The sequence below is a fragment of the Vidua macroura genome, chromosome 16 (assembly GCF_024509145.1).
Source record: "Vidua macroura isolate BioBank_ID:100142 chromosome 16, ASM2450914v1, whole genome shotgun sequence".
Lineage (NCBI taxonomy): Eukaryota > Metazoa > Chordata > Aves > Passeriformes > Viduidae > Vidua > Vidua macroura.
The window spans coordinates 16,350,862-16,362,342 of NC_071586.1; the positions used below are offsets into that span (position 1 = coordinate 16,350,862).

The 11,481-nt window shown below is 51.8% G+C and overlaps 1 protein-coding gene across 1 annotated transcript; it reads left to right on the top strand.

The window, feature by feature from the left end:
- The first annotated feature begins 14 nt into the window (after positions 1–14).
- On the top strand, positions 15–11,158 carry GGA2 (golgi associated, gamma adaptin ear containing, ARF binding protein 2). Its single transcript, XM_053992293.1, has 17 exons — positions 15–127; positions 723–807; positions 1,648–1,723; positions 2,242–2,340; positions 3,230–3,353; positions 3,824–3,927; positions 4,375–4,455; positions 5,181–5,318; positions 5,451–5,532; positions 6,419–6,538; positions 6,779–6,907; positions 7,132–7,187; positions 7,477–7,628; positions 8,428–8,597; positions 9,526–9,695; positions 10,085–10,195; positions 10,756–11,158. Exons 1-17 carry the CDS (start codon positions 94–96, stop codon positions 10,864–10,866), a joined length of 1,842 nt encoding a protein of 613 aa, XP_053848268.1. The 5' UTR covers positions 15–93; the 3' UTR covers positions 10,867–11,158.
- Positions 11,159–11,481: the final 323 nt, after the last annotated feature.

Sequence of the window (11,481 nt, forward strand, 5' to 3'; positions counted from 1 at the left end):
GTTGTGCTGAGCACTTCCCCAGCAGCAGCACTCACGTGGCTGCCCACGGCTGCGGCGCCGGAGCCGCTTCCTGCCTGGCACAGGGACGAGCCCATGGCTGGCACGGGGCAGCTGGAGCGCTGGCTCAGTGAGTGGGGCTGGGGGCTGGGGGTGGCTGGCTTGGCTGCTGGCTCTGCCGCCTCTTCCGACCGGGGTGGGCACTGGGGCAGCCTCACCTCCCTGGGGAAGGGCCCACCGCCCCCGTGGAACCCTTGTAGAGCGATGTGGGTGCTGTCTTGCTGCAGCTGGCCTTTTCCCCAACTGTCCTGCCCATCCTCAGCCCCCAAAGCTGGCTCAGTGACAGACTGGGGAGTGGATAGAGTCAAAAAAGACTTTTTTTTTCCTGAATTTAGCTATGCTAAAGTGTAAACTGCCGCTGTTCCAGCACAAGTTTTGCAGTGGTCCCGGGAGAGCTGCCTGTAAATGGTTTTTAAGTTTCTCCTGCTAAAAGCAACATCTGCTGTTGTCAGGCTGTGCTTGACTTTAAGTGTGTGCTTGGGACTATATTTTTAGGCAGACTTTAGTAACAGCTGTTTCCTGCTCGTCCTGGATCTCCCCTTTCTGCTACAAAAAGCTCTGGAGCAGGAGCACCAGCGAGGTCTGAGCTGCTTCCTGCTCTGAGCACTCGCTCACGCCAGGGCTGGGCTTTCCTTCTTCTTCTCTTGTTTTTCTCCCTCTGTAAGATGAGGCCACTGACCCGAGTATCTCCGAGGAAAACTGGGACTGCATCCAGCGGTTCTGCGAGCAGGTGAACGCTGACACGGAGGGGTAAGGCAGACACAGAGCTCGTTGTGTTCACCCAGGCTGAGTCTGGCTCTGCAGGGACAGGGCCTGGGGCTGTGGTGTGGGGAGCTCTGTGTGTGTGGGGGGGGGGGCTCTGCCACTCCTGGGAGCAGAAATGAGTTGGAAATACGAGTTGGAAATGGGTGTGTGCCAATGTGATGGAGGATGATGTCTGGGAATGGGCTCTGACATCAAGTGCTGGAGCCCACCGGGCAGCAGGTCCTGCTGGCCATGCCCTTAGGGGTCTGGCCGAGGATTCCTGCTGTGGGGTTCTGCAGGGGAGCCCCGAGGGAGCTCAGCCTCAGCTTTTCCTTCCAGACAGGTGGAGGATCTCTGCTGAGATTTCCTTGCCTTCCAGCTGACAGTCTGGGCTCTGTGGGAAGCAGCAGGAACTAATTAAGTAACTGACCTGTCAAACCTTGGTGATCATCTCTGTGTTTAGAGCAGACTGAGTTCAGAGCTCACAGTCTGGCACCCAGCACATGCCCAGGAGCTGGCACAGGCTGCCCTGGCTGTCATCAAAGCTCCTGCAGCTGCAGAGCCAGCTCTGGTGGTGCCTGCCCAGGGACATCCCCCAGCCTGTCCCTGCTGCTCCCTCCCAAGGGACAGCCCCTGGGCAGGGCTGGAGGGCAGCGCTGGGGTCACCAGTTCACCCCTGTGTGTGAACAGGCCAGCACTGGCCAGGTCTGTGCCAGCACTGAGCCCGAGGAAGGGTGTCTGTCCTGCTGTGAATCCAGCAGCTGCTCTTCTGTGCAGACCCAACCCAGCAGCATTTGTTTTTCCTGGGAGCTTGTGCATGGTGTGACTTGTTTTGCTCTTCCCCAGCCCGTGGTTTGCGCTGAGGCTGCTGGCACACAAAATCCAGTCCCCTCAGGAGGGGGAAGCTCTCCGTGCTCTCACAGTGAGTACTTCCATCCGCACACAAAGCAGTCACTGGGAAACAGAGTTTGGCAGGTAGAAGAGCAGAGCAGACAGGATTGCTCTCTCTTCCTTTTCTCTTAGATGTCAATGTCTTTCTCTTTCTCTTGGATGCCTCTCCATTTAACTTTCCCTTGCACAAGGAATACAGGAACCAGGGTGCAGTGGAGGGAGTAACTGCTTCTGTTCCTCCCCACCCTGCTCTGCTGAAGTGTTTCCTTGGTCTGCAGCTCTGGCTTGTGAGCTGTGTCCCACCTCCGAGGCAATAGCTCAAAAGTTGTTAGTGATGGGTAGAACAGAGCAGGTGGTCTTAAAGGTGCTGCCTAAGAAAGCTGGATGAAGGAATGAAACATGTTCTTGCTGCATGACATTCGCAGTATCTTGTGTTGGTGAATTAAGTGTCAGAAAGTTCTTAGATTTAGTGATATAGTGACAAAGTTTTTGAAGGCTCCCCAAGCCTTGTGTGTTCAGTTCCTGTTGGTAACATTTTGTTTTCTGAAGGTGCTGGAGACCTGTGTGAACAACTGTGGTGACAGATTTCACAGTGAAATGGCAAAATTCAGGTTTCTGAATGAGCTGATTAAAGTGCTTTCCCCAAAGGTAGGTGATGGTGGTTACAGGGTGTTTTGAGATAAGAAATGCAGCTCTGCTTTATCAGAGGCAGCGGGATCTTCTGGCGTGCTCCTCTTTGTTGGGGTGGGCCTGGGCCTGCCTGAAACACCCCCTGAGCATCACACCCATCGATTTCCCTTCCTGGTGGCTCCTGCACACATTTACCACTGGGGCACGTTTCATTTTCCATTGCATCAGCCCAAGGGCAGAGCTGCAAAAAGCTGATTTCAAAGAAATGCTCAACTGAAGAACAAAACTCCTTGTCTCAGTCTCCTGCTTGGTAACAGAATTTCAGGGAAACCACAGACTTTAAAGCATATATCACTGAAGACAATTCTGTTTACTGCTCTGAGAGGACACGTATCATTTAATCAGCCTGGTCTTGGGGAGGTTTGTGTTTTTATAAAAGGAGTGGTCATAGGCAATAATGAGGGAAACTGGGGAAAGCACCCAGATGCTGATAAGAGACAATAACGTTCGTTTCTGGTTTTGTTCAGTTTGCCTGTGTCTGGGGCTGGCTGAGGCCAGTGGTGTGACTGCATTGCAGCAGTCAAGGGGAGTGTTTAAAGTCAAGCACAGAATGTTTTCACTAAAATAACCTACTTCGGGGTTTGGACTCAATAACTGATCAGAGAAGTTTGAAGTGGTTTAATTTTGATTGTTGTAGAACGTGTGTGATTCTCATACACTCCATAGCAGTTCTTGTGTTTCCTAACCCCAAGATACACAGTTGACAGCACTGTGAATAAACTCACAGGAATCCATTTTATCCTTGGTGTCTGCACAAAAATTCCTTGGGGCTGGATCTCTGTGCCAGATCTGGCACCAATTCTTTGGGTTTGAGCTTCTTTTTCTTTCTTTGCTGTCTTGTTTTCAGTACTATGGAATTTGGTCTTCAGAAAAAGTCAAGTCAAGGGTCACAGAAGTGATATTCAGTTGGACAGTCTGGTTTCCTCAGGAAGTCAAAATCCAGGATGCTTATCAGATGCTGAAGAAACAAGGTTCAGTTCTGTTATTTCAGTTTCCTTTTTAGCCTCCTAAGCCCATGGTTTCCCCCACAGATATCTGCCTGCCTCAACTTGTGACTCAGCTTTTTCATAACATGCTGTGTGTAAGGAAAAGGGACAAGGGTCCCAGGCTGGTTGGGTTCTGAAGGATACATGGAACTGTTTAAAGGGATTTTCCAAAGAACAGCCTTCCTCAGCCACAGCTCAGACCAGCCTGGAGGCCCCTGCTCACACTGTGTGCAGGGAAAAAGCACAGGACAGGCTCAGAAGTGATCTTTGCCCTGGAATATCTCCCAGGGTTATGAGAGATGAGTTCAGAGGGATCCTGGGATGGATTTTTTCATCCACTCCATTATATTTAATAGTCCTCAGTGGTATTTTAATCCAGAAGTCTGTGCAAAACCTCATGGACTGAGGTTTCAGCAGCTTGGGCATCACTGAACAGCTACTCTTACCTGTTCCAGGGATTGTAAAAGAGGATCCCAAACTGCCACAAGATAAAATTTTACCTCCTCCTTCTCCAAGACCTCAGAATTCCATTTTTGACACAGATGAAGAGAAGTCCAAGGTAAACCTTAGAGTCCTCATGCCCCACTCTCTGTTTCGTACTGATGAGAAAAGAAGCTCAGTAATGTTTTGGGAGCTTCTGCTGTTTCAGACAATCTCAGAGTAATGCTCATCCCTCCTGCAGTGCAACAGCTAGAGAACTCTCTGAGGCTTTGTCAGAAATATTTCCTTAATAACAAGTGAAACTTCTTTACAGAAAAGCATCTGTTTCCATGAAACCTCCCCAGGGGAGGGCTTCTCCAGGTCTTACAGAAGTTCTGCAGAGCCAGAGCCCCTAATCCTGAACAGCCAGTGTATGCAGGCAGCAGTGTAAGCTGGATTAGACTACGGGACAGGAGCTGCCAGATTTGCAGGATTACAGGGCTGCTCTGCAGCAGGTGTCTGTGGCTGTGATGTGTGCACAGTGCCCAGAGGCTGCTGCTCACTGCTGCCCCATCTGTGCCCCCAGCTCCTGGCCAGGCTCCTGAAGAGCAGCCACCCCGAGGACCTGCAGGCAGCCAACCGCCTGATCCAGAGCGTCGTTAAAGAGGTGGGAGCTCCCAGGAGAAGCCTCTTTGCAGCCAGAGAGGCTGGGAGGGAACCTGGCCATTCCGATTTTGACAGGAGACCCTCTGTACTGTAACCCCAGAGAAGGGGCCGTGTTCAGTCTTTCCAAATTATTCTGAGATTACAGCATGGGATCATTTTGTTTAATTTCCCTAAAATGTGCCATTGCCAGGAAGAGGGAATATGTGAATGTGCATACAGCAGGGCACTTCCCTGTCAGTGGGACCTTGGCAGTAGCACTGCAGTAGTGGTCGGAAATTTCCAAAAATAAACTCAGTTCCCAGATGGAAAGAAGTCACTTCTGTACAAAACTGCCTCTTTCCTGCATGCAGTGTGTGTGCACGTCTGGCCTGCCTGCCTGCTCCATCTGAAGGAGCATCCCACTTCTCTGCTTACAGAGGAGATTTGGTTCAACAAAGCCCTGTGGTTGTTTCGAGTATGTCATTCTGTGTGGCAGAAGCCACCAACTCCCAGCTCAAATTTTGAAGGCACACTCTTGCCTGTGGTGAGATGTATTCCATATTCCACAGCACATGGCCAGGGTGCCCTGAGGGGGCAGCTGGGGGCATGTTCTCACCTGTGCTGCTTTGTGCCTTCTCCACCTGCAATAAAATATTAATAGGTGTGACCCTGAGTGCTCCAGCCAAGTACGTGCACTGGCTGTGGCAGCCAAGTCATCATCTACCTTTCTTTCACTTTTCATCACAGGAACAAGAAAAGTCAGCTCAGGTGGCCCGAAGAGTGAAGGCCATCAGTGAGGTTTCTGAGAATGTCAAACGTATGGATGAGCTCCTGGAGAGCTACAGGAGACAAAAATTATCCCCAGCTGACCAGGAGACCCTACAGGTAAATGCTCTTTTTTCCTGCGTAAATGCTCCTTTTCCTCCCTCTTCTAGAGGGAGCGTCACTTGCAGCTGATGGCAGAGACAGAAGTGTGGGTGTGCCGGGGTCCTGAGCAGTGGAACATTTCCTCCCCAGGCCCTGTTCCAGCGCTGTGAGAGGCTCAGGCCGCTGCTCTTCCGCCTGGCCAGCGAGGCGGTGGCTGACGAGGAGGCTCTAGGTAAGAGCCAGCCCTGTCCTTGTGGTTCTTTGCAGCTGGGACAGGGCTGTGCCCTTCCCTGGGAGGGGACTGCTCGGCTGCTTGGCACCCTGTGGGCAAAGCTCTCCACTCTCACCATGAAACCATGCCCGGGGAAGTGGCATTTGGTCTCCTCCTGCTCATCTCTGAGGAAGCTGTTAATTTTCACTTGGAGCCCAAGGTTAAACAGTGAATCTGTTTCTTCAGCTGAGGTGGTTTTCTGAGTTTTTTTGAATTCTGATGTTCAGAAAACTGAAGGCTTTTGAGGCCTTTTCTCTCCAGAGATTGAAGTATAAATGCAGAAAGAGGAATACATTTTGAATTTTTAGATGTAATACCAAGGAAGGTGTCTTGCTTTCAGCTAGGGTAGAGTTAATTTGGTAAAAGCAGAATCTTTGAATTCCACAATTGGCATTTCATTCCTGTCCATATGCCTTGAAAGTCTGACTGAAGCAATGGTTGCTGAACACACATCCTGAACAGCAACCCTGAGAGCTCAGCTGCACCTCGCTCCTTCCCTCCATACCCAGAGGTGCCATGGCTCTTCAGCTGGGGAGTGCTGGGTTATAGACTGAGATGCAGAGGGAAAACTTGTGGAGAAAAAGAAAGTACAGAGGAGATGACAGGAATTAGGAGTACTTTACTTTTTTCAAAGGGATCTTGATAAATGAGAGAGAGGCCTGGAATCAGCAGCTGTGTGTGCAAAGTGGAATGAAAGGCGAGTGAGGAGCTGAGGGCAGCCAGCTCTGCTGCCCTTTGCTCCTGAGCTGCACTGTCCCTTCCTCAGGAGCATTTTGGGCAGCGCTGTGGAACTGCGCTGACTTTCCTGCTGGAACATGAGTGTTTTGTGTCTGCTCTGCTTTCCCAGCTGAGATCCTGCAGGCCAATGACAAGCTCTCACGGGCGCTGGGGCAGTACAGGCAGGCTGTGGCCAGCCAGGAGAGCGGGGATGGAGCAGGTTCAGCTGCCAGCTCTGCCCGGGCACCAGGTGAGAAGCCCCCAGAGCGTGCCACGGCAGCTCTGCCCTGCATGCCAGGTGGGAGCGGGCTGTGGGAGGGAAGTGCTTCTCAGGGAACAAACAGGGAAAGTATCATGTAACCATCACTTTCTCTTGCATGTAGCTGACACAAAATATTCCCAAAGTTCTTCACCTTTCAGGCCCAGCTGTAGCCGTGGATGGGCCATCCTTTCTGGAGGTTCCTGGCTAACAGTGTCTCTGTTCCCCAAGCGTGCCGAGCAGCCCCGCGGCGCACGAGGAGCTACACCCTGATGGACTTCTCCGGGCTGGAGACCCCCCCAGAGCCCTCTGCAGACACAGCCTCCACCTGCCTGCTCGAGGAGGAGCTGCAGTCCCTAGGTCTGTAGGTGCAGTTCAGTGTCACCCTTGTTACTGGGGTTTGTGGTGCCTACTAAACAGGGGAGCACTTTGACTTCAGCGTCAGTCCCAAGAGAAAGTAGAGCCTTCCAGATGGAAGTTTTCAGGGATGCAGTGTCTCTAGTGGTGTTAGACAGCAAAGGAAGCACCTGTGGAAAACCCCTGTTTTCTGTAAATTATCTGTGGCATTTTGGTGTCTTTCTTAGGGCTCAGCAACTCCCCTGTCATACAGAAACCACCACCTGATTTTGGCCTAGCAGAGGTGAGTGATGCTCAGGTACTTTGCCGTCCATAAGGTATAAAGGACAAAAGTCAGAGATGATTCCTGGTCTGCCTTTCCCTGGCAGCCCTTTTGGTGCACCACTCTGTTCTGCAGGGGAACTGGAATCCTTGTGCTCACAGTCAGTCTCTCAGGTGCAGTTTGCAACCAAGTGATTCATATGTATTTCTGCTTTAGGTAGTGGTATTTGATAAACAGAGCTATTCTCAGTGCAACAGGTTTATTTTTGCTGATATTATACAGCATGAACCTAAAGGGCCTTATTTTCCAGCCTGCTGTACACAATGGATTTAGGGAAGGTGTAAGTGCTGTTCAAACCCTGGCACCACAGGAGGGCTGGGAAGACAGCTGTGCAGGGAAGAGTGAATTCCAGAGCCTGGATGAACAGCTCTCCCCACCATCCAAGACCAAGACATTCTCTTTGTAAGTAAACTCTTCATAACAGAGTGAGATTCTGGGGCTGAGGAATTCTTTTACAGCAGGGATGTTTAGGAAAACCTTTCAGCTACCTCTGATTAGTGATGGCAAGTGATCCATGCACACACTGACTCTCTCCTGCAGTTGTGCACCAGTTAATTGCAGTTATTTGCACACCAGGACCTTCCAAGGGTTAGAAATTTGGGAAGATGAATCCCATTGGTTGATAACAAGGTGATGTTGAGCTAAAAGAACAAAAACCTTACAGTCAGGCCTTTTTAGAATAATTGTCACTCAAAAAGTACTTTCCTCAGCTTTCTCCAGACTGTGGCAAGATAGTTTCCAGACATTCAGAGGAAGCTTGGAACAGTTCACAAATCAAATTAATCTCCACAGATCTTCAGAGCAGGAGACTATTACAATATGCTTATACAGTCTGCCATAATACAAGAAACTTCACTGAAGATTTTCAGCTTCCTGCAATGTCTTTGAGCTGGAATTTACTTTAATCTGCCTGACTAGGGCTCCAGAGAAGCTGTGCACAGGGACAGCAGACTTCCAAAGCCCTAAACCTAAATTTTACCATAGTAACAGAACCAAAATCTGCCTTAATGAATTTTGAAACAGCAAGATTTTCCATAGATGATAGAGTTTTTGAATTCCTCAAGGACTCAGAGTGTAAGTCTGTGTTTCTTTATACCTAAAGGGGATGAGGGATTGGGAATACAGACAGACACAGCAGAAGACAGTATATTCCCTGTAGTATCCCCACTTAATGCAAGCTTTCTGCTGCTTTTCTTTCCAGGGATTTATCACCAATGAAATTGCCCTTTCCAGATCTTCCCAATAACTCTGTGGCAGATCCTCCACTCCTCAGTCCAGGCTGTGATCTGAAGCCTGCTGCCTCTTTGCAGCCAGCTTCCCATGATGCTTCTCTAGAAAACCTTTCTGTGCCTTTAATTTCAGTTACACCAAGTAAGTGCAATTCTGTGCCCCAGCTCTGCTTACTAGAGGTTTACTAGAGCTCTTCCAAGAGTTTTGCAGGACAGGAAGCCAAAGTAGCTTCATGCTGTGTGGGTCACTGGAGACACATAATGACTGTTCTGTGATGGGCTTAATGTACCTGAGAATCTGAGTAGGTGCTAGGGATTGTAGCACGATGATGTCCTTGTCCTCCCTACTCCTTGTTCAGGATTTTTCTACCCTGGCTGATCTTTGTAATGTGCTTCTAAACCCTGTCCTTTGCACCTTCAGTCAAGCTTCAAGCAGTTGTTCTACTAAAAGTCCTAAGACACTTTTGAGTGGGAGTTGCCCCACTTCCTAAAGCAGAGCTCTTCATTTCACCTCTGCTTTTTGGTTTCACACTGTATGGCCCAGCTCTGCAGCTCCTCCCCAGAGCATTTCCTGGGAATGCCACCCTGGGGTCTCACCTGGGGCCACAGAGCCTTGGCTCTCAGTGATGCTGGAGGAGGACAAGTGCACAGACATCCTGATCTGCCTTCAGTCTCAAGTAAAGGTCGTAGAAGATTTTGGAAGGGCTGGATGGTGACAGTCAGGTGTGAATTTGCCAGGCGTGGATGGTAAGGAGCCAAATCCTGTGTGTGCTCAGAAAGGCACTTTGCTTTTCTCACCATATCTTTGTTGGATCCACACCTGACTTCTCTCAAGGACTGGAGAAACCTGAGCTGCTAAATCCCAAATGCAGACATTCAGATTCCTGTCTCTGCCTTAGAGGCAGATGTAAATCAGGGGCTGTGTGCCACTTGGTCTGTGAGTTTGCCACAGGAAGTAGAAGTTTGTCTGCATTTTCCTTTTTGCTATTCCTTATCCCATCTTTCCTGTTCGCCCTCAAATGGGAGGGGAATCCAGGCTTTGATTCTGGTTCTCAATTTGTCTCTGGCAGGCACTATCTGTCCACTCACTGTGTATGACAGGAATGGTTTCAAGGCCATGCTCCACTTCTCCAGAGACCCAGCTCCCGGCCGACCAGACGTGCTGGTGATGGTTCTGTCCATGCTGAGCACCTCAGCGCACCCCATTAAGGACATAGCGTTCCAGGCTGCAGTCCCAAAGGTCAGAAGCCTGTGACAAGTAGCAGAGAGGCTCAGAAGCGTCCTGAGAAGAAGGTTCACCGTGTCTTACTGAGAAATTGTGTGGCTCCCTGTCTCTGCACAGAGAAGCTGCTGTACAGTGGTGCCTGTTTCACAGTGTGTGTCCATGGCCTTGCCATGGCCAGAGGGCTCCAGAGCTGCTGCTTCAGCCTCCTGGGTAGGGCTCCTGCTCCCTGTGCACGTGTAGCAGAGAACTGGCTGTTTAGGAACATCTGCCTTTAGTTGCAGGATGTGCTTTTCACTAAATGAAGAGACTGGCTGATGTATCTTTAACTGGCTCCATGGCTCAGTGAGGCTCACAGCCCTTTCCCAGCATGGACTAAAAAGTGTTTATTTTGTTTTCTCTTTCAGACCATGCAGATAAAGTTACAGCCAGCCCCTGGCTGTGAGCTGCCAGCCTTCAACCCTCTCCTCCCTCCCGCAGTGCTGTCCTGGGTGCTGCTGCTCGCCAACCCACACAAGGTGCTGCTGGTGGGCACTGGGAATGCCCCGGCTGTTTGCCTGAAAGACGGGGAGCCCCTTCATAGTGGGGAGCTGTAGTGCAGAGACAGGGCAGTCTGGACTGTGCTGAGATGTTTTTTCTGCTCGAAGAGCTTTCCAGAGCTACAGTCTGAAGGACTGTGTGGGCAGTTCTGCAGTATCTGCACACAGAGGCAGCTCCAGGCACTCAGGGTGCAGGTGGTGGCAGCTGATGGAACACAGGGGCACCCAAGGCACAAGTGGTGGGTGGCAGATCTTTTGCATTGGGGATGGTTATGAGACCCAAGATCAGTGTAAGGAACTCTCTTGGCTCTGAGTAGGCTGGCCAGGCCTGGATTGCCAACATGCCCATGGGTGATGTGCACGGGTCTTCCAGTTGATCTTGTCTATCTTAGGAATATCCAGGGTTTCCTTCTGTGCAGAGCTTCTGCAAGGCTGGTGTTTCCCCTTTCAGAGGTGACTCAGTGCAGCAAGGCCACGAGGGGTGAAGGAGCCCAGGAGTTTATAATCATGTTGTGCCCCTCTCTTCCTTTCTCTCCCAGGATCCCATCCGACTGAGGTACAAACTGATGTTCACGCAGGGCGTGCAGCCCTTCTGTGAGGTGGGAGAGGTGACTGGCTTTCCAGAAGCAGAGCTCTGGGGCAGGAGCTGAAGTCCAGCTGGCTCGGGACACTGCCGTGTTGCCTTAGCCACAGATGGGGAGCGCCTGGGGACCAGCAGTGCTCCGTGAGGGCACCTTTTCTGGGGATGTGCCACCTCCTTCCTCCTTTTTGCGCCCGGCAGGAGGAGCGTGGACCGGCTGCTTGTGCCGCAGCCTTTCCCTGTGGCCGAGCCTGCTGGAGAGCACCGCAGCCTCCCTGCTTCTGCCACGCACCCCTTTCCTGCTGCTTCCGGGCCGCTTCCCCTTTACTTTTGAATTAAAAAAACAAAGCGAATCCACACCAGCGTTCAGCCCCCGTGCCAGCCTGTTCCCGGGACACAGGGACACCCCGGCCCGCTTCCCCGGAGCCTGTGCCAGGTGCAGCGGGAGCTGAGGGGCGCTGGGCCGGGGGAGCGGTGGGAGGGAGCAGAGCCGTGCCCGGGCGGACACAGGGCCGGGGGAGGCCCCGCCGCAGGCCCGGCCCCGCCGCAGGCCCGGCCCCGCCGCAGGCCCGGCCCCGCCGCAGGCCCGGCCCCGCTGCAGGCCCGGCCGGGGCCGCGGGGAGCCACCGGCCTGGGCCCGGACCCGCGGGCCTCGGGCTTCGGGCGGACACCGCCCCGGGCCCGC